Source organism: Stenella coeruleoalba (assembly GCF_951394435.1).
Source record: "Stenella coeruleoalba genome assembly, chromosome: 4".
Classification (NCBI taxonomy): Eukaryota; Metazoa; Chordata; class Mammalia; order Artiodactyla; family Delphinidae; genus Stenella; species Stenella coeruleoalba.
The window spans coordinates 64,639,065-64,662,281 of NC_137149.1; the positions used below are offsets into that span (position 1 = coordinate 64,639,065).

At 39.3% G+C, this 23,217-nt stretch overlaps 1 protein-coding gene across 8 annotated transcripts in view; it reads left to right on the forward strand.

Annotated features, from left to right (window-relative positions):
• The window catches only part of NSUN7 (NOP2/Sun RNA methyltransferase family member 7), a 68,505-nt gene that overhangs the window by 35,941 nt on the left and 9,347 nt on the right, over positions 1-23,217 (forward strand). For 5 of the 8 annotated variants that reach the window (XM_079919417.1, XM_079919418.1, XM_079919419.1 and 2 more), the window contains 3 exons: positions 4,483-4,584; positions 6,360-6,477; positions 22,698-22,821. In XM_079919417.1, the coding sequence (XP_079775543.1) occupies positions 4,483-4,584; positions 6,360-6,477; positions 22,698-22,821 (344 nt within the window). Of the gene's footprint in view, positions 1-4,482; positions 4,585-6,359; positions 6,478-9,559; positions 13,510-22,697; positions 22,822-23,217 lie in introns of those variants that run through there. The other 3 variants (XR_013827959.1, XM_079919423.1, XM_079919422.1) reach the window with 2 other exon arrangements.

Below are 23,217 nucleotides of genomic sequence, written 5' to 3' on the forward strand. Positions count from 1 at the left end.
ACTATACCAGTGGTCCCCAACCTTTTTGGCACCAGGGACTGGTTTCGTGGAAGACGGTTTTTCCACAGACCGGTGGTTGGGGTGGGGGTGGGGGTATGGTTTTGGGATGATTCAAGCACACTACATTTTTTGTGCGCTTTTTTTTTTTTTAATTTAAAAAATTTATTTATTTATTTTTGACTGTGTTGGGTCTTCGTTGCTGCTCACGGGCTGTCTCTAGTTGTGGCGAGCGGAGGCTACTCTTCGTTGTGGTGTGCGGGCTTCTCATTGCGGTGGCTTCTCTTGTTGTGGAGCATGGGTTCAAGGCATGCAGGCTTCAGTAGTTGTGGCACACAGACTCAGTAGTTTTGACTCGTGGGCTCTAGAGTGCAGGTTCAGTAGTTGTGACGCACGGGCTTAGTTGCTCCGCTTAGTTGCTTAGTTGCTCTTAGTTGCTTAGATCTTCCTGGACCAGGGCTCGAACCCGTGTCCCCTGCATTGCCAGGCTGATTCTTAACCACTCCGCCACCAGGGAAGTCCAGCAGGCGATTCTTAACCACTGCGCCACTAGGGAAGTCCTTATTGTACACTTTATTTCTATTATTGTTACGTTGTAATATATAATGAGATAATTATACAACTCACCATAATGCAGAATCAGTGGGAGCCCTGAGATTGTTTTCCTGCAACTAGATGTTCCCATCTGGGAGTGATGGGAGACAGTGACACCCGAAGTGTGTTGCTTATGTCCAGTCTACTCCGTAAGATGCAGCTTAATTGTCACTTGCCACTCACTGATAGGGATTTTTTTTTTTAACATCTTTATTGGAGTATAATTGCTTTACAATGCTGTGTTAGTTTCTGCTTTATAGCAAAGTGAATCAGTTATACATATGTTCCCATATCTCTTCCCTCTTGCGTCTCCCTCCCTCCCACCCTCCCTATCCCACCCCTCTAAGCGGTCACAAAGCACCGAGCTGATCTCCCTGTGCTATGCGGCTGCTTCCCACTAGCTATTTTACGTTTGGTAGTGTATATATGTCCATGCCACTCTCTCACTTTGTCACAGCTTACGCTTCCCTCTCCCCATATCCTCAAGTCCATTCTCTAGTAGGTCTGCGTCTTTATTCCTGTCTTACCTCTAGGTTCTTCGTGACCTTTTTTTTTTTCTTAGATTCCATATATATGTGTTAGCATATGGTATTTGTTTTTCTCTTACTTTACTCTGTATGACAAACTCTAAGTCCATCCACCTCACTACAAATAACTCAATTTCGTTTCTTTTTATGGCTGAGTAATATTCCATTGTATGTATGTGCCACATCTTCTTTATCCATTCATCTGTTGATGGACACTTAGGTTGCTTCCATGTCCTGGCTGTTGTAAATAGAGCTGCAATGAACATTGTGGTACATGAGTCTTTTTGAATTATGGTTTTCTCAGGGTATATGCCCAGTAGAGGGATTGCTGGGTCGTATGGTAGTTCTATTTTTAGTTTTTTAAGGAACCTCCATACTGTTCTCCATAGTGGCTGTATCAATTTACATTCCCACCAACAGTGCAAGAGGGTTCCCTTTTCTCCACACCCTCTCCAGCATTTATTGTTTGTAGATTTTTTGATGATGGCCATTCTGACCTGTGTGAGATGATATCACATTCTGACCTGTGTGAGATGATATCGCATTCGTAGTTTTGATTTGCATTTCTCTAATGATTAATGATGTTGAGCGTTCTTTCATGTGTTTGTTGACAATCTGTATAACTGATAGGGATTTGATATGAGTCTGCAAGCAATTGATTTATTATGGTCTCTGTGCAGTCAAACCTCTCTGCTAATGATAATCTGTATTTGTAGCCGCTCCCCAGCACTAGCATCACTGCCTCAGCTCCACCTCAGATCATCAGGCATTAGATTCTCTTAAGGACCACGCAACCTAGATCCCTCGCATGTGCAGTTCACAGTAGGGTTCACATTCCTATGAGAATCTAATGCTGCCCCTGATCTGACGGGAGGTGGAGCTCAGGTGGTAATGTGAGTGACGGGGAGAGGCTGTAAATACAGATGAAGCTTCACTCTCTCGCCCACTGCTCACCTCCTGCTGTGTGGCCCAGTTCCTAACAGGCCACGGACCACTAGTGGTCCGTGGCTGGGGGTTGGGGACCCCTGCACTATACCACAAAATTTTTAACTGGGCTTATACTGAACTATGTGGAATTCTGTCTTGCTACAGAAAATTTCTTTCCAAGACTAACCAACTCAGATGGGAGTATGGTGGACTGAGAAAATTCCCATACTAACTTTGGGAAATGATCAAAGAAGAATTAGATTTTGTAAGAAGAGGGGACGAAATAGCTGCAGCTACAATAAGCATTCCAGTTAAGAGAACTAGAACTTAGAACTACTGTGAGACTCTGGCCTTATCCTGGGTCATCTTGAAGTGGGAATGCAGAACAAAATAAACCATAGGTAAAAATCATTTAGAGGCTGGGGTGTGGGTGAAGCACAAAGGTAACTACAAATGACAAAAAGAGGGAAAGTAAAAAGTTTCCTAGATATTGATAACATTTTGAAATCCTTGAAGAGGTGACCGGATAAGCCAAGAAGTGGTCTTTGGCAAACCTGGAAAAAAGGAGGGTTTTGAAGGAAACTGTACTTTGATGAGGTAATAGCCAGAGCAAATAAGGAACTGCTGACCTAGTGATTATGGTAGAAATATTAGTCATAAATTTAGTGGGGATGAATCCAAAAGACTTAGATTCGTGAGAAATCATGAATTAGTTTGAAAAACAATTTAACATTGGAAAACATTACAACCAATTTTAGAATGTTTATCATAAACATTATCATATTTGAGGAATGTATGAAGTCGATCTCTGCTAACAACTTAGAATTATTTTAAAATGGGGTGAAAAGGTAAGCTGATATGGTTTTAGAGTATAATAATGGGTAAATAATCCTTTAAAAAGTGATGAAAGAGAAAAATGTAAAGTGTAAAACTAAATTGGGAAGAAATGGAGTTTAATTAACCTTTAGTGATATTACTGGAGTGGGGAATAGCCAAATATATGGTATAAATAGTTGGCTTTCATACTGCAGGGAGTTACTGAGAGGCAGAATAAAACAGGGGTTAGCAGGTTGGTCAGATTGCCAACCTAGAACCTGGCTCTCAACTAGTAGCCATGTGACCTTAGACAAGTTGTTTAATGTATGCTTGAACAGTTTTTTCAATGTTAAAATGAATAATAATGCTTCAAGGGTTGTTGAATAAAATAATCTATTTAGAGTAGTATTCAATATATCTTAGTTAATATTATCAAGAAATATGTTAAAAATAGTTTCAGGGGCTTCCCTGGTGGTGCAGTGGTTGAGAGTCCACCTGCTGATGCAGGGGACACGGGTTCGTGCCCTGGTCCGGGAAAATCCCACATGCCGCGGAGCGGCTAGGCCTGTGAGCCATGGCCACTGAGCCTGCGCGTCCAGAGCCTGTGCTCCGCAACGGGAGAGGCCACAACAGTGAGAGGCCTGCGTACCGCAAAAAAAAAAAAAAAAAAAAAAAAAAAAAAAAAAATATATATATATATATATAATTTCAGAAATTTAAAGAATTACTATAAGAGTTTCTTTCTTTCTTTCTTTTTATTAATTTTATTTATTTATTTTTGGCTGCATTGGGTCTTCGTTGCTGCACATGGGCCCTCTAGTTTTTTCTTCCAAAATTTCTTTCAGTAAGTTAATGTTTTTAACTGTATCCTTTTGTGTTCTTTCTTACTCAGATCTGACTATAGCCCATCAGTTTCTACCTTGGAAAATAAATCTTTTTTTCCTCTATTAGTACCCAGACTGACTGTATTTTGTTTTTTATACCTAAATGACTTATTTTGCTGGTTGGGTGACTATATCATAAGAACTTGGAGAAAAAAGGAAAAATAATATTAAAACTAAGCAAAATTACCTTTATCAATTCAGTTTTTAAGTCAGTATTTTATAATACTGCCTATTTATTTATTTTAAAAAATTTATTTATTTTTATTCATTTATTTTTGGTTGGGTCTTCGTTGCTGTGTGCGGGCTTTCTCCAGTTGCAACGAGCGGGGGCTGTTCTTCATTGTGATGCATGGGCTTCTCATTGCAGTGGCTTCTCTTGTTGCGGAGCATGGGCTCTAGGCACGTAGGCTTCAGTAGTTGTGGCATGCAGGCTTCAGTAGTTGTGGCTCACGGGTTCCAGGGCACAGGCTCAGTAGTTGTGGTGCATGGGCTTAGTTGCTCCGTGGCATGTGGGATCTTCCCAGACCAGGGCTTGAACCCGTGTCCCCCGCATTGGCAGGCGGATTCTTAACCACTGCGCCACCAGGCAAGTCCCCTGCCTATTTATTTTTGATAAATATTTTCCATGAAAACTGTCATTAATAGGGAAAATGATTAAAATATTAAATAATGTGATAATAGCAATATATGAAAAACATCTAATAGTGATATATTTAAAAGCATTTATTTCCTTTTAGATACAGGTTTACTTAAAGATTTCTCTCAAGGAGGCCCATCAGAAGATAAACTTCATGTTCTTGCTCAACAGCAATATGAACAGCTAACACATGCAATGAAATGTAAGTTTGTTATCAGTGTAATATGAAAATATGTTGTAAATCTTAGAAACATTAATACTTCATTTATCTGTTATATTCAGGCAATCATGTGTGAACCATAAGTGAATTTTTCAGAACACTCAGTTCCTTCAAATAACAAAATATTTATTTTTACCAATTTAATTCTCAAAAATATATGCTTTACTATCATTTTAAACATAGGTTAGCAAGAATAATTTACAGTTTTCTTTAATGCTGAAGTAAAATAATTACATACATCCATTGTTGTACAGTTTCATCTTCTTTATTTCTTTTCTTTGGCTTCTTACTCGATGTAATTTTTCCGTTGTCATTGTGCCTGCCCCTAACTCTTCTATAATCCCAATTTTAATCAAACTCTTACTTCTCTTAGTACTAAAAAGAGAACAGAGAGATGCAATTACAGATAAAGGCTAGATCTCTTTAAGTCTGAGTAACAAGGCTCTTTAAGTATTTATATTATTGCTTCAATCACTGCATTTAGATTTTGAGTACCATTTAGATGTTGGGTACCAATGCCCTTCCACACATAGATATGGAAATCTAGAAGTCTCTGAGAAATTATATAAACTTTAATTAATTCAGTGCATGTTTATCAAATGCCTGCTCTGGGTCAGATATTAAGCTGGTTGTTAGGGATATGAGTGTGGATAAATCCTGACCTCCAAAGGCTCAAAGGTAAGTATAGGGTATAGATGATTTAATATATGAAGATATAACATATGTGAAGTAGAAATAAGGCAAAATAGAAAACACAGAGGCGTTCTGCCCCTTTAATTGATGTTATTAAAAATATTTATTTGAATATGATAGTATGTATATGATCTATGAAATGAGTTGATTGGAAGATGAGGAAGTTGATAAATAATGCATTTTTAAACTTCTTTCTCTGATTACTCTATTTAAAATTGCAGGATAATCTTTTGAAACTAACTGTCCTCTGTATCTGCTTTGATTTGCTCTATAGCATTTGTCACTTCCTAATGCTATATGTGTGTGTGTGTGTGTGTGTGTGTGTGTGTGTGTGTGTGTGTGTATTTTTACTTGGGCTGTGCCACTGCTTGGCTTGCAGGATCTTAGTTCCCCAACCAGGGATCGAACCTGGGCCTCTGGCAATGAGAGCGCTGAGTCCTAACCACTGGACCACCAGGGAGTTCCCTAATTTTCTTATTTATTTGTCTTATGTCAATGAAACATAGAAAATAAGCTCCCTGGGGCAGGGATTTTTGTGTGTGTATATTGAATGGTGAGAACACTGCCTAGCACATAGTAGGTGCTCAGTAAGTGTGAATAAGTGAGTGAGTCGCAGGTAATAAGATTACCTCATTTTACAGTTGATGAATTGGAGAGTTAAGTAATTTTCCCAGGTTCATACAGCAGTAAGTTACAGAATTGGGATTCACATCTAAGTCTGTCTGTTTCTAGAGTCCTTTTAACTAGTTACATGGTATGGCTTGTGGAAGAATAGCTGGGAGTGTCAAGCTTATGGTAATCTGCAGTATTTATTTGTTTGTGTTTGTAATTAGGTTGGTCACATTTGATTAGATTTCCATACAATCCAGTTAGATTTATTTTATTTATTGGCCACAGCCTACATTCCTAATACATGCTTTAAAGGGGAGCCATGCAAGCATCTATAGAAATAATTCCTATCAAAACCATGTGGTATTAGTACAGACAGACGTTTGAAAACATAACAGATTTGTTTAGGATTGTTACTGGGGTCATTATATTAATTCCATCTTCTTTAAATGTAGTTACTAGAGCTCAAGCAGTTGTTTACTGCACATATTCAGTTTATCCAGAAGAAAATGAAGCTGTTGTTAAGAAAGCACTGGAATTTCAAGACCACGGGACTAAAGTACAATCTTATAGGTAAGAAAGGAAGGATTCTTCTAAACACCTCAACCAAATATTTTTGAAAGTGAAAAATTTTGATTTTCTGAGTTAGAAGTAGAAGACGTTTCAGTTCCTTTTTATTAGACTTTAATATGACCAAATAGCCTAACTTCTTACAACTTGAAAGTAGATTCTGTAAAGCCTTTACAATGGCTTGGCATGTGCATTCTCTTGTACACTAAAAGATTCTTGTTTTTGTTGTTATTGTTAAATAAGGCTAAAGGCATTTGGGCTTAGACTTGATTAATTTCTGGATAAATTGAGTATAAACTTTATACCCTGAGTTTTAGATACATCTGTGCTTCAGTAGAAGAAAAGTAAGAGTATAAAATAACCTTAGAAAATAGAGAGAAAATTGGATGTTTATTATCTGAAAACATGTTTCTTAGACCCATTTAGCCTTTGGTACCCACAAGGACTAAGATAAGAATAGCTTGAATAGCCATAGTAGCTTCTGGGTAAAATGCTATAATAAACTAGGGGCAGAGAAGAAAAACAGTAATACTCCATCCAAACTCTGGACGTCAAGATAAGGAGTATATTTAAGATTACTATATGATACCAATTAGTTCTTCAAGACTGTGACAGTTAATAAGGTATTTTAAAATGTCTCCTATTTTTTACTTATTTCTCCTGTTCTGAACTTTTACTGTAATTCTTATAGTAGCATCTTAATATGTATATGGTTTGCTCTCTCCTTTTAATTAGATATTTTTCCTTTGCCAGTTCACAGGTGGACATGTTTGTAACCACATCCGTATTTCCCTTCTTACTTTGCTTCCTTATTTAGTAATTCTTGTTGGTAGCTAACAGCCAACCTTTTTTCTGCCAGCTTCTCAACACAGCATTAACTAAATCTCCATCTAGTGGCAAAGAGAATTATTTCAGGTATATGACCAAAATCGTTAGTGTGGATGACTCTTGATTTGTCTGTCAGGGATAAGGTTCTAAGAATGTAATATGGCAAAAATAGAGGAACATCTCCACACCCTCTCTAGCATTTATTATGTGTAGACTTTTTGATGACAGCCATTCTGACCAGTGTGAGGTGATGCTTCATTGTGGTTTTGATTTGCATTTCTGTAATAATTAGCAACATTGATCGTCTTTTCATGTGCCTACTGGCCATCTGTATGTCTTCTTTGGAGAAATGTCTATTAAGGTCTTCTGCCAGTTTTTCGATTGGGTTGTTTGTTTTTTTGTTGTTAAATTGTATGAGCTGTTTGTATATTTTGGAAATTAAGTCCTTGTTGGTTGCATTGTTTGCAAATATTTTCTCCCATTCCTTAGGTTGTCTTTTCATTTTTTTAATGGTTTCCCTTGCTGTGCAAAAGCTTGTAAGTTTGATTAGGTCCCATTTGTTTATTTTTGTTTTTATTTCTATTGCGTTGGGAGGCTGATTGATATCTACAGAACACTACTTCCAAAAAAGCCAGAATACAGATTCTTTTCAAGGGCACATGGAATGTTCTCTAGGATAGACCACATACTAGGTCATAAAAAAAAAACCTCAACAAATTTAAAAGGATAGAAATTATTTGAAACATCTTATCTGACCACAACAGTATGAAACCAGAAATCAACCACAGAAAGAAAAACAGAAAAAGAATGAACGCATGGAGACTAAACAACATGCTACTAAGAAACCAATGGATCAACAATGAAATCAAAGAAGAAATGAGGAAATGCCTCAAGACAAATGAAAATGAAAACACAACCTTACAAAATCTATGGGATACCCACCCACTGGTGGTTGAAGCTGGGTCCTAGGGTTAGTGCTGGACTACTGACATCAAGAGCCAGGTCCTGGAGTCTGGTTGCAGGGCCCAGACATCCCAGAGCTGATATAACATGGCTGGGGGTGAGGTAGGGAAGGGGAGCAGATCTTGACACAGTTGGGTACAGAGTCTGGGGTGTCCTGAAGCTTGTGTTGGCCTGTTAATGGGCAGGGCCAAGGCCCAGCTGGTCCCAGGGCAGGGTCTGGCCTGGTCTGGACAGAATAGGTTTGCAGGCTGTGGGATTGTGGTTTTCTTGCATCTGGTGTCTGCCCACGTTGGGTCAGCCTGGTCCAGAGGCTAGAGGAGCCAAGGCCCAGAGGATTCTGGGGCTGGTGCTTGCTCACTGGTGGGTGGAAATGGGCCCTGGGCCCTCTATTGGGCACGGCTGTGTCCAGAGGCAGATGTGGAGGTCTTTAGGCAGTCTGTCTGCTGATGGGTGGTGCTGTATCCCACCCAATTAGTTGCTTGGCCTGATTTGTCCCAGCACTGGCACCTAAAGGCTGTTGGGTTGTGTGGGGCCAGGTCTTGGTGCTAATGAGCTAGAGGGAGGATTCCACAATGGTGTTTGCCAGTATCAGCATCCATGTGGTAGAAGGAACTCCCAAGAATGGCTGCCACCAGTGTCTGTGCACCCAGGGTGAGTGCAGCCGCCCCTCACCTCTCTGAGAGACTCTGCAAGACCAGCAGATAGGCCTGGCCCAGGCTCCTATCAAATTACTGCTTTTTCCCTGGGTTCCAGAACATGTGAGATTTTGTGTGTGCCATTTAAGAGTGAAGTCTCTATTTCTCCCAGTCCTGTGGGATTCCCGAAATTAAGTCCCACTGGCCTTCAAGGCCAAATGCCCCGGGGCCTTGTCTTCCTGGTGCCAGACCCCCAGACTGGGGAGCCTGACGTGGCGCTCATAACTGTCACTCTTGTGGGAGAACCTCTGCGATATAATTATTCTCCAATTTGTGGGTCACCCACCTGGGGTTATGGAACTTAGCTATATTTCAAGTCTTCCCCTCCTACCTGTCTTGTGGCTCTTTCTTTATGTCTTTAGTTGTAGAAGATCTTTTCTGGTAGGTACCAGACTTTTTCATCAATGGTTGTTCTGCAGATAGTTGTGATTTTGGTGTGCTTGTGAGAAGAAGTGAGCTCAGAGTCTTCCTACTCTGCCATCTTGGCCAATCTTGGTCACTGTGGTTTTGATTTGAATTTTCCTGGGAACTAATGATGTTGAGCTTCTTTTCATGTGCTTATTAACTATTTATATATCTTCTTTGGACAATGTCTTCAGGTTCTTTGCCCATTTAAAGACTGTATTATGGGACTCCCCTCGTGGCGCACTGGTTAAGAATCCGCCTGCCAAGGCAGGGGACACGAGTTCGAGCCCTGGTCCAGGAAGATCCCACATGCCGTGGAGCAACTAAGCCCATGTGCCACAACTACTGAGCCTGTGTTCTAGAGCCCGCGAGCCACAACTACTGAGCCCACATGCCACAGCTGCTGAAGCCCTCGTGCCTAGAGCCCATGCTCCACAACAAGAGAAGCCACCGCAACAAGAAGCCTGCACACTGCAACGAAGAGTAGCCCCAGCTTGCTGCAACTAGAGAAAGCCCATGAGCAGCAACGAAGACCCAACGCAGCCAAAAATAAATAAATACAATAAGTAAATTTATTAAAAAAAATTGTGTTACAATTGGCCTTCCATGTCTGAGGGGTCCACATCTGAGGATTCAACCAACTACAGATTGAAAATATTTGGAAAAAAATTCCAGCAATTTACAAAAAGCAAAACTTGAATTTGCTGCAACTATTTACATAGCATTTACATTGTATTAGGTATTATGAGTAGTCTAGAGATAATTTAAAGTATACAGGAGCATGTGCTTAGGTTATATGCAAATACTACACCATTTTATATAAGGTATTTGAGCATCTGTGGATCTTGGTATCCAAGGGGTGTCCTGGAACCAATCCCCTTCATACCAAGGGATGACTGTATTTGTCTTTTTTATTGTTGAATTGTAAGACTCCCTTATATGTTTTGTATATCATACCCTTATCACATATATAACTTGCAATTATTATCTCCCATTTGTGGGCTGTCTTTTTACTTTCTTGATAATGTCCTTTGATGCATAAAAGTTTATAATGTTGAAGAAGTCCGATTTATTTGTTTTTTATTTTATTGCTTGTGCTTTAGGTATCATATCTAAGAAACTGTTATTTAATGCAAGGTCATGAAGAATTATGCCTATGTTTTCTTCCAACCATTTTGTAATCTTAGCTCTTACGTTTATGTCTGTTATCCATTTTGATTAATTTTTGTATATGTTATGAGGTAGGGGTCCAACTTCATTCCTTTGCATGTGGATATCCAGTTGTCCCAGCACCGTTTGTTGAAGAGACTATTCTTTCTACAGTGAATGGTCTTGGCACCCCTGTTGAAAATCAGTTGATCATAGATGAATGGGCTTATTTCTGGCCTCTCAATTCTGTTTCATTGATCTGTATGTCTATGCTTATGCCAGGATCGTAATAAGAGATTTTTAAAATCACTAATGGATGCCTAGTTTTATCAAAAGCCTTTGCAGCATTTAATGATATGATCAAATGTTTTTTCTCATCTGACATTTTAACATGGTGGTGAATTAATGCTAAATATTTTCTAATAGTGAACAGTCTGTGAGCTTGAAGGTTAGGTCCTGATAGGTTGTATTCTGTGTTTTGATTTTCTGTTACTAGTAAAGGTGGAGTATAGGGAAGATAAACAGTGCATGAGTGGGATTGGATTGCTCTTCTAGCCTTGGTGCTCATTAAGGTAATCAGTAATCACATACACCTGGCTTCTGATGGGTACTTTGCCCACTTCGCCTCTGTTGTTTCAGGATCTTTATTCTCATTGCTCTCAGTGAGCCCAGTTCTATAATGGCCTCTCCTACTGTCAGCCCTGGCCTAGGGAGGGAAGCCACCAGTGAACTCATGAGTGCTGCTAGTGCCCTCCCAGCAGCACACTCCTTGTTGCTCTGATAAAATGTGTATCTTCTGGGCCCTCCTCTCACCATAGTCCTCTGGAGAGTTCTTGAGCCCTAATAGTACATCCACTGAAGCAAGCTCACTCCTCTGAGGCTTTTAATCCTGTCTTCCACTGTCTGCCATGACAGTCTGGCATTTCTCCTCACTAAATGTGAGCCATTGTGTATTAGCTTTCTATTTATGCTTAAGAAATTACCACAAATGTAGCAGTTGAAGACAGTACCTGTTAATTAACTCAGAGTTCTGTAGGTCAGTTGTCTGGATGGCATGGATGGATTCTCTGCTCAGGATGTCAGCCTGATGAATTCTTTGCTGGAGACTCTGGGGGAAAATTTGCTTCCATCCTCACTCTTGTGGTAGTGGGACTGAGGTCCTTGTTTCTTTGCTGGCTGTCAATCCAAGATTGCTCTCTGCTTCTAGAGACCACATTCATTCCTTGCCACTTGCTATTCCTCCATCTTCAAGCCAACAATAGTGCATTATACTCTGCTCGTGCTTTGAATCTCTGATTTCTTCTGTCTCTAACCTGTAGACCTGGATGGCTCCTGTGATTAGGTCAGGTCCACTGAGATAATACCCATAGCTTAAGGTTAACTAATTTGAGCCTTAATTACATCTGCAAAATTCCTTTTTCCATGTGTATTATTTGCCTGAGCTGCCACAATAAATTATCCTAAACTTGTTGACTTGTAACAACAGAAATTGATTCTCTCGCAGTTCTGGAGACCAGAAGTCCAAAATCAAGTAGTTGGCAGGGGTGATTCCCTCTAGGGCCTCTGAGAGGGAATCTATTCTGTGACTCTCTTCCAGCTTCTGGTGTTTGTTAACAATCCTTGGTGCTCCTTGGCTTGTAGCTTCATCACTCCAATCTCTGCCTCCATCGTATGGTCTTCTTCCCTGTGTGTCTCTGTATATCCTCTCTTCTTGTAGGGACACCAATATTGGACCTAGGGTTTATCCTACTCCAGTATTAGCTCCTTTGCTAAGACCCTATTTCCAAATAAGGTCACATTCTGGAGTTTTGGGTGGACATGAATTTGGTGGGGGGGACACTATTGAACCCACAATAGTCCACTCTCTGGCCCCCTAAAATTGATGTCTGTTTCATACACAAAATACATTTATCTCACTCCAACATTCTCAAGTCTTCACCCATTCCAAGATCAATTCTAAAACCAAAATCTCATTTAAGTATCACCAACTCAAAAATTCCCAAATGTCATCATCTAAGTCAGGTATGAGTTGGACTCTGGGTATTAAGTTATTTTATTATTCAAAGAAATAGACTGTAAGTTGGGGTTTGAAGATCATTTTGTTATGCAGGGCCAATTTCTGTATGGTAACTTTACCAGTATTGATTATGGATTATTATTACTATTAGAAAAGATAACATGTATGTAGCTAAAATATATCATGGTCTATTAAATATTTGTTGAATACCTACTATATACCAGGCACTTTTCTAGGTGCTAGATATATCTAAGTGACAAAAATCCAAACCTTACATTGGTAAGAAATAATTATTTTCAGTGAGTATTCTTTATTTAATATATAAGTGAATTACTTTTTTTGATGCTTTCTATTTGTGTAGAACATAGACGAATAGGCTTCAGAAATTCAGTTTGTTGGTTACAGGGTTGGTAAGAGGAGTGACTAGCTGTGTAGAACCTACACAGCTATTATATTTCGGCTTAGTTCAGCACAAACATTTTATTAAGCACCACTATTGGCCAGACTCCTTGGCATGTCATTTGAGGTCATGTATGTCTGCCCACATCCTAAGTGACCTCTACATCCTCTTACTCACTCTGTACCTCAGCCACATGGAAATACTTGCTGTTCCCTGAACATACATCTTCATGACACTTGTGCTTTTGTTCATGTTCTTCTTTCTGTCTAGAATCCCGTCTTTGCCTTATTGGAAACCTACTTATTCTTCAAGACATAGCACCAATGCTCCTTCCTCTGTGAAGTTTTCATATTTGCTATCTCCCATGGCCACAATTAATTGTACCTTATTCTGTATTTCTACATAATTTTGTCTCTACTTGGCTCAGCATTCGTATGTGGTCTTCTTTATATTATTGTATACCAATTAGTTTCTCCAACTAAATTGTAAACTATTTAGGAGAGCTAATATTTTATTTATGTGTTTTTCACATAGTAGGCAAATGAGTGAATAAATATAAATTTGAAATGGTTTTAAACTTCAGAATATAACATACAAAATTATTAATAAGAGTTCCTGATATTTTAACTTTTGTGGAAAATTATTTATTCCTTTGATTACATGTTTTATTTATAAAAGCATGGGACTATAACAATTATTGTTTATGAATGAACCATTTACTATTGAATGAAAAATTAAATATTAAATATAAAAACTAAAATTTTAGTTTAAACATATTAGTGATTAGAGATTTTTGTATTTCTGACACAAAGTCTTTTCTTTGGTATGTACTTTTTTGAACACCACATAAGTCATCTGTTAATCTCAAAAGTGATTGAGAAGAATAATGTAGTGATAGGCCATATTTTTATATTGTAATTGTGCAAAAAGTAACCAAAAGAAGGAAGTCGTACTTTTTGTATTCTGACATGTGGAGGTAAAGGATTTTTTTGGATTATACGTTTGTGATTACTATACATATTTACCTGTTTTGATAATGGAAGCCTTTTAATTAACATATTGGTGACTTGGGGAAGAGTTTTTAATATGTTGAAAGGTTCTTGGCATAGTTGTTTAAAGATGGGAAACTTGGGAAGTATAATAAACTATGAGCTAACGTGAAATACTAGAGCTTTTATTTTATAATAGTATTGTACTGCTTTGACATTCTGTTTTTTATTGACGTATGGTTGACTTTACAATGTTGTGTTAATTTCTGCTGTACAGCAAACTGATTCAGTTATACATATATATACATTCTTTTTAAAAAATATTCTTTTCTATTATGGTTTATCACAGGATATTGAATATAGTTCCCTGTGCTATACAGTAGGACCTTGTTGTTTATCCATTCTATATATAATAGCTTACATCTGCTAACCCCAGCTTCCCACTCCATCCCTCCCCCACCCCCCTTCCCTCTTGGCAACCACAAGTCTGTTCTCTATGTCTATGAGTTTGTTTCTGTTTCATAAATAGGTTCAATTGTGTCATATTTTAGATTCCACATATAAGTGATATCATATGGTATTTGTCTTTCTCTTTCTGACTTCATTTAGCATGATAATCTCTAGCTGCAAATGGCATTATTTTGTTCTTTTTTTTTGGCTGTGTTGGGTCTTCGTTGCTGCGTGCAGGCTTTCTCTAGTTGTGGTGAGTGGGGGCTACTCTTCGTTGCGGTGCGCGGGCTTCTCATTGCAGTGGCTTCTCTTGTTGTGGAGCACGGGCTCTAGGCGCGCAGGCTTCAGTAGTTGTGGCACACGGGCTCAGTAGTTGTGGCTTGAGGGCTCTAGAGCACAGGCTCAGTAGTTGTGGCACACGGGCTTAGTTGCTCCGTGGCATGTGGAATCTTCCCGGATCAGGGCTCGGAACTGTACCCCCTGCATTGGCAGGCAGATTCTTAACCACTGCACCACCAGGAAAGTCCTATTTCATTCTTTTTTATGGCTGAGTAGTATTCCATTGCATATATATGTACCACATCTTCTTTATCCATTCATCTGTCAGTGGACATTTATGTTATTTCCATGTCTTGGCTGTTGTGAATAGTGCTGCTCTGAACATAGGGTGTGTGTATCTTTTTGAATTATAGTTTTGTCTGGATATATGCCCAGGATTGGGATTGCTAGATCATATGGTAATTCTGTTTTTAGGTTTTTTTTTTTTTTTTTGACTGCGCCACACGGCTTGTGGGATCTTAGTTCCCTGACAAGGGATCGAACCCGGGCCCTCAGCAGTGAAAGTGTGGAGTCGTAACCACTGGACCGCCAGGGAATTCCCTTCTATTTTTCCTTTTTTAAGGAACCTCCATACTGTTTTCCACAGTGGCTGCACCAACTTACATTCCCACTAACAGTGTAGGAGGGTTCTCTTTTCTTCACACTCTCTCCAGCATTTGTTATTTGTAGATTTTTTTAATGATGGCCGTTCTGACCAGTGTGAGGTGGTACTCAAGTAGTTTTGATTTGCATTTCTCTAATAATTAGAAATGTTGAGCATCTTTTCCTGTGCCTACTGGCCATCTGTATGTCTTCTTTGGAGAAATGTCTATTAAGAGCTGCCAATTTTTCGATTGGGTTGTTTGTTGTTGAGTTGTATGAGCTGTTTGTATATTTTGGAAATTAAGTCCTTGTTGGCTGCATTGTTTGCAAATATTTTCTCCCATTCAGTAGGTTGTCTTTTCATTTTCTTAACAGCTTCCCTTGCTGTGCAAAAGCTTGTAAGTTCGATTAGGTCCCATTTGTTTATTTATTTTTTTATTTCTATTGCCTTGGGAGTCTGACCTAAGAAAACATTGGTATGATTTATGTCAGAGAATGCTTTCCCTATGTTCTCTTCTAGGAGTTTTATGGTGTCATGTCTTATGTTTAAGTCTTTAGGCCATTTTGAGTTACTTTTTGTGTATGGTGCGAGGGTGTGTTCTAACTTTATTGATTTACGTGTGGCTGTCCAACTTTCCCAGCACCACTTGCTGAAGAGACTGTCCTTTTCCCATTGTATATTCTTGCCTCCTTTGTCAAAGATTATTTACCTATAGGTGTGTGGGTTTATTTCTGGGCTCTGTATTCTGTTCCATTGACCATATATCTGTTTTTGTGCCAGTACCACACTGTTTTGATTACTGTAGCTTAGTAGTATTGTCTGAAGTCTGGGACAGTTATGCCTCCTGCTTTGTTCTTCTTTTAAAATTTTATTTATGTATTTATTTATCTATCTATCTATCTATCTATCTATCTATGGCTGTGTTGGGTCTTTGTTGCTGTGCGCAGGCTTTCTCTAGTTGTGGCGAGTGGGAGCTACTCTTCATTGTGGTGCACGGGCTTCTCACTGCGGTGACTTCTCTTGTTGTAGAGCACAGGCTCTAGGCACGCGGGCTTCAGTAGTTGTGGCACGTGGACTCAGTAGTTGTGGCTTGTGGGCTCTAGAGCGCAGGCTCAGTAGTTGTGGCACATGGGCTTAGTTGCTCCACGGCATGTGGGAGCTTCCCAGACCAGGGATCGAACTCATGTCCCCTGCATTGGCAGGCAGATTCTTAACCACTGTACCACCAGGGAAGTCCCCTCCTGCTTTGTTCTTTTTCCTCAGGATTGCTTTGGCAATTCTGGGTCTTTTATGGTTCCATATAAATTTTGGAATTATTTGTTTTAGTTCTGTGTAAAATGTCATGGGTAATTTGACAGGGATCGCATTAATTCTGTAGACTGCTTTGGGTAGTATGGCCATTTTAACCATATTAATTCTTCCAATCCAAGAGCATGGGATATCTTTCTGTTTCTTTGAATCATCTTTAATTTTCTTTATTAATGTTTTATAATTCTCAGCATATAAGTCTTTCACCTCCTTGGTCAAGTTTATTCCTATTTTATTTTTTTTGGTGTGATTTTAAAAAGTATTGTTTTTTTACATTCCCTTTCTGATATTTCATTGTTAGTGTAAAGAAATGCAACCGATTTCTGTATATTAATCTTGTATCCTGCTACCTTGATGAATTCATTTATCAGTTCTAGTAGTTTTTGTGTGGAGTCTTTAGGGTTTTCTATATATAGTATCATGTTATCTGCATATAATAACAATTTTACTTCTTCCCTTCCAATTTGGATACTTTTCATTTCTTTTTCTTGTCTGATTGCTGGGCCTAGGACTTCCAATACTATGTTGTGTAGAAGTGGTGAGAGTGGCATCCTTGTCTTGTTCCAGATTTTAGCAGGAAGCCTTTCAGTTTTTCACCATTGAGTATTCTGTTGGCTGTCGGTTTGTAATAATTTTGCTATTATGTTGAGATACGTTCTCTCTATACCCACTTTGGTAAGAGTTTTTATCATGAATTGATGTTAATTTTGTCAAATGCTTTTTCTGCATCTATTGAGATGATCATGTGGTTTCTGTCTTTTATTTTGTTGGTGTGGTGTATCTTATTGATTGAATTGCATTTGTTGAACCATCCTTATGAACTTGGGATGAATCCCACTTGGTCGTGGTGTATGATCTTTTTTATGTATATTGGACTCGGGTTGCTAGTATTTTGTTGAGAATTTTTGCATCTATATTCATCAAAGATTTTGGCCTCTAATTTTCTTTTTTGGTGCTATCTTTGTCTGGTTTTGGTATCAGGGTGATGGTGGCTTCATAGAATGTCTTTGAGAGTGTTCCCTCCTCTTGAATCATTTGGAAGAGTTTGAGAAGTATTGGTAAAAGTTCTTCTTTGTATGTTTGGTAGAATTTGCCTGTGAAGCCATCTGGTCCTGGACCTTTGTTTGTAGAGGGTTTTAAAATTACAGGTTCTATTTCACTTCTAGAGGTCAGTCTGTTCAAATTATCTGTTTCTTCTTGATTCAGTTTTAGTGGGCTCTATGTTTCTAAAAACTTGTCCATTTCATCTAGGTTGTTGAATTTGTTGGCATATAATTTTCACAGTATTCTCTGGTTTTTTTCTTGTTTTTTTTTTTTTTTTTGTATTTCTGTGGTATCAGTTGAGATTTCTCCTTTTTCATTTCTTTTTTAAAAAATAAATTTATTTATTTTTATTTTGTTATTTATTTTTGGCTGTGTTGGGTCTTCGTTGCTGCGTGCGGGCCTTCTCTAATTGCAGCGAGCGGGGGCCACTCTTTGTTGCGGTGCATGGGTTTCTCATTGTGGTGGCTTCTCTTGTTGAGGAGCATGGGCTCTAGGCACACGGACTTCAGTAGTTGTGGCTTGCAGGCTGTAGAGCGCAGGCTCAGTAGTTGTGGCGCACGGGCTTAGTTGCTCCGTGGCAAGTGGGATCTTCCCAGACCAGGGATCGAACTCATGCCCCCTGCATTGGCAGGTGGATTCTTAACCACTACACCACCAGGAAAGTCCCTGCTTTTTCATTTCTTATTTTGTTTATTTGGGTTCTCTCTCTTTTCTTCTTGGTGAGCCTGTTCAGAGGTTTGTCAATTTTGTTTACCCTTTCAGCAAACCAGCTCTTGGTTTTATTTTTTTTTCCTGTAGTTTTGTAATCTCTATTTTATTTATTCCCTCTCTGATCTTTATTATTTCCTTCTTTCTGCTGACTTTATGTTTTGTTTGTTCTTTTTGTAATTCTTTTAGGTGGTAGGTTAGGTTATTTATTTGGGTTTTTGTTGTTTCTTGAGGAAGGCCTGTATCACTATGAACTTCTCTCTAAGAACTGTTTTTGCTGCATCCTATAGATTTTGTTTGGTTGTGTTTTCTTTGTCATTTGTCTCAAGGTATTTTTTAATTTCCTCTTTGATTTTGTCATTGACCCACTGTTTTTTTAATAGCATGTTGTTTAGTCTCCATGTAGTCGTTTTTTTCTCATTTCTTTTTCTGTGGTTGATTTCTAGTTTCATGCCATTGTTGTCAGAAAAGATGTTTGAGATAATTTCTATACTCTTCAATTTGTTGAGGCTTGTTTTGTGCCCTAGTATATGGTCAGCCCTAGAGAATGTTCCATGTGCACTTGAAAAGAATGTGTATTCTGGTTTTTTTTAGTTGTCATGTCCTGAAAATATCAGTTAAGTCTAACTGTTCAATTTTATCATTTAGGATCTGTGTTGCCGTATTGATTTTCTGTCTAGAAGATATTTCCATTGATACGAGTGGGATGTTAAAGTCTCCTACTATTATTGTATTCCTGTCAATTTCTCCCTTTATGTCTGTTAGTATTTGTTTTATATATTTGGGTGCTTCTGTATTAGGTGCATATATGTTAATGAGTGTAAAATTCTCTTTTTGTATTGATCCTTTTATCATTATATAGTAATATATCTTTATCTTTCTTTATGGCCTTTGTTTTGAAGTCTGTTTTGTCTGATATGAGTATTGTGACCCCTACTTGTCATTTTTATTTGCATGAAATATCTTTTTCCATCCCCTCACTTTCAATCTATGTGTGTCTCCTGCCTTAAAGTGGGTCTCTTGTAGGCAGCATATTGTAGGCTTTTGTTTTTTAATCCAGTCCACCACTCTGTGTCTTTTGATTGGAGCATTTAGTCCATTGACATTTAAGGTAATTATTGATAGATACGTATTTATTGCCATTTTAAACCTTGTTTACCAGTTGATTCTGTGTTTCTTTGTTCCTTTCTTTTTCCTTTTGTTTTGCTTTTTGTGGTTTGATGATTTCCTTTTATTTTATGCTTGTGTTCTTTTTGGTTTTTGTGAATCTATTGTGTTTTTGATTTGTGGTTATTCTGTTTTTCAAGTATGTTAACCCCTTCCTATATCTACTTGCTTTAGACTGATAGTCATATAGGCTCAAACACATCTGAAAAAAAAAGAATCTACATTTTCTTACTTTCCTGCCCCACATTTTATGATTTTGATGTCCTCTTTTACATCTTCATGTTTATCCTTTTGCTGTTCATTGTCATCGTTTTCACAAAAATGTTTTGATTTTTAAAAAATCTGTGTACTGACTTAAGTGATTTAAATAAGCCACCGATGCCATAAATGGCACCGATGCCATTTAGCAGGAAGCACTGAAAGCATTCCTACTAAAATCTGGAACAAGACAAGGATGCCCACTCTCACCACTTCTACTCAACATAGTATTGGAAGTCCTAGTCCTTTCCAATTGTGATTTTCTCTTTTCTATACATTCTTGCTTCTCTTCTATTTAGAGAAGACCTTTCAATACTTCTTTTAGGATAGGTTTAGTATTGCTGTATTTTTAGTTTTTGCTTATCTGAGAAATGCTTTGTCTCTCCTTCTATTCTAAATGATAATCTTGCTGGGTATAGTATTCTAGGTTGCACATTTTTCCCTTTTAGGAATTTGAATATATCTTGCCACTCCCTTCTGTACTGTAACATTTCTGTAGAGAAATCAGCTGATAGCCTTATGGGGGTTCCCTTGTAACTAAGACTTTGTTTTTCTCTTGCTGCCTTCAGAATCCTCTCTTTAACTTTCGCCATTTTAATTACAGTATGTCTTGGTGTAGGTCTGTTTGGGCTCATCTTGTTTGGGACTCTCCTTCCTGTATCTGGATTTATGTTTCCTTCTTTAGGTTTGAGAATTTTTCAGACATAATTTCTTCAAATTCATTTTCGATCCCTTTTTCTCTGTCTTCTCCTCTGGAATCCCTATTATGGGTAGATTGGCAAGCTTTATATTATCCCATACATGTCTTATATTGCTTTCATTTTTTTTTTAAATTTGCCTTTCTCTTTTTTTCTTTTTCTTTTTTTTTTTTTGCAGTACATGGGCCTCTCACTGTTGCGGCCTCTCCCGTTGCGGAGCACAGGCTCCGGACGCGCAGGCTCAGCGGCCGTGGCTCGCGGGCCCAGCCGCTCCGCGGCATGTGGGATCCTCCTGGGCCGGGGCACGAACCCCGTGTCCGCTGCATCGGCAGGTGGACTCTCAACCACTGCACCACCAGGGAAGCCCTTAATTTGCCTTTTTATCTGCTGTTCTGATTGGGTGATTTTCATTATTCTATCTTCCAGATGACTTATTTGTTCTTCTGCATTATTCATTCTGCTGTTCATTGCCTTTAGCTCAGCTTTCATCTCAGCAAATGAGTTTTTAATTTTTCTTGGCTCCTCTTTATAGTTTCTAGCTCTTTTTTTACAGTATTCTGCATTTCTGTCGATAAACTTTCTTAATTCCTTCAGTATTTTCATTATCTCCTTTTTGAACTCAGCGTCTGTTAGACTGAAGAGGTCTATTTCATTGTTTGTTCTTTCAGGGAAATTCTCTTGGTCTTTTAACTGGGAGTGGTCCCTCTGCTTCTTTGTTTTACTTATATTTCCCTTACTCTGTGAGTTTAGGAGAAACACTTATCTACTGTGGTCTTGGAGGGCTGTTTATATGTAGGAGCAGCCCTGTGTAGCTTGTGTGGTTTTAATATTTTTGGTGTAAGCGTTGTTTTTAGTATGGATGCCTGCTGTCTCTTTCCTCAGTGTGTGCTGGCTGTTATCCCACTGATAGGGGGTGTGCAGAGGCAGTGGCTGGCGTTCTCTCCCAGAGCCCGCAAAGGTGGCAGCTGGCACCCGCTCCCAGAGCTCTCGGTGTGGTGGTGGCTCACTCGTGCCCCTGGAGGCTGCGATGGCATTGGTGGCTCATGCCCACCCCTGAGCCCACAGCAGTGGTTGGTGCCTGCTCCTGGAGCTCGTGCAGGCAGTGTCCTGTCACCTTAGAGTGCATGTGCAGGGAAGGGGGCTGCTGTGGCAGGTCCCGCCCCTCCCCTCGCGTGCCCTCAACAGTGGCACCTTACCTCTATGGTGGGCCTGGGCTTCCTCTGTGTACACCCTTGGTTTCAGTCATACCAAAATCCAGCCCCTTCAGGCTGTTTCCCCACAGCCAACCCCAGTCTTCACCCCAGGTCTGACCTCCATAGCCCAAGCTTCAGCTCCCAGCCCCCGCCCACACTCGTGGATGCACGTCTCAGGCTGGGGAGTGCAACGCTGTGATACTGACTGTCTGTGCGGGTCTCTTTCCATTCTGCCTGCTGCACACCAGTTCTGTGCTCTCTTCTGAGGCTCCAAAGCTCCCCCTCCGTCCCAGCTGATCTCCCCATTGGTGAGGGGACTTCACAGGTGCCGGAACCTTTCCTCCTTCACAGTTACCTCCCAGGGGCGCAGGGTCCTGTCCTGATTCCTTTCTCCCTTTTTTTCTTTTTTCTTTTGTCCTACCTGATTATGTGGAGATTTTATTGCCCTCTCAGAAGTCTGAGGTCTTCTGCCAGGGTTCAGTAGGTGTTCTGAGAATCGTTCCACATGTAGATGTATTTTTTTTTTTAAATAAATTTATTTATTTATTTATGGCTGTGTTGGGTCTTCGTTTCTGTGCAAGGGCTTTCTCTAGTTGTGGCGAGTGGGGGCCACTCTTCATCACGGTGCACAGGCCTCTCACTGTCGCAGCCTCTCTTGTCGGAGCACAGGCTCCAGATGCACAGGCTCAGTAGTTGTGGCTCACGGGCCCAGTTGCTCTGCGGCATGTGGGATCCTCCCAGACCAGGGCTTGAATCCGTGTCCCCTGCATTGGCAGGCAGATTCTCAACCACTGCGCCACCAGGGAAGCCCTGTAGATGTATCTTTGATGTATTTGTGGGAGGAGGTTAGCTCCACATCCTACTACTCCACCATCTTGATCCCTCCCCTTGACATTTTATTCTTATTTGGAATTTTTGTTTAAATAATGGGTAAAACATAATAAAAGAAAATTGGTTGCAATTTACTGTCTCCCTCCATTGGCAAATAAGACATTCTAACTGTTAATTGTTTGCTGTTACCTATTGCAGGCTTAGTCCCCCTGTCCTTCCACTCTGCTCCTTAAAGGAAATACATTTGTCCACTGACAAATTTTTCAGAATGGAACCATCTGAAATTACCAATGGTTGTTTTCTTTCGGTTCTAACAAGGGAGGTAAGGATAAAAAAAAAACCCAATCCATTTCATACTTAGGAATTAAGAAACAACAAAGTCTCATAATAGGAATATAGGAACTTTATGAGCATTTCATAATAGTATGCTTATTTCATAAATAGCTAAAGGGCAGGAAAAACAATTATTATTGTATGGCGGAAATCCCTATTTTTATCTTTACTGTCCTCCTGAGTGTTTTTCCGTTGCCTGTTCTCCACCCCCACTTCTCCAAGCACTTTGTCAATATCCAGTTCATTTTAGCTCACAGATATGAGATAAGCTCTGGACATATATACACTAATATGTATAAAATAGATAACTAATAAGAACCTGCTGTATAAAAAAATTAATTTAATTTAAAAATTCAAAAAAGAATAAGCTCTGTAATTCTTTTTC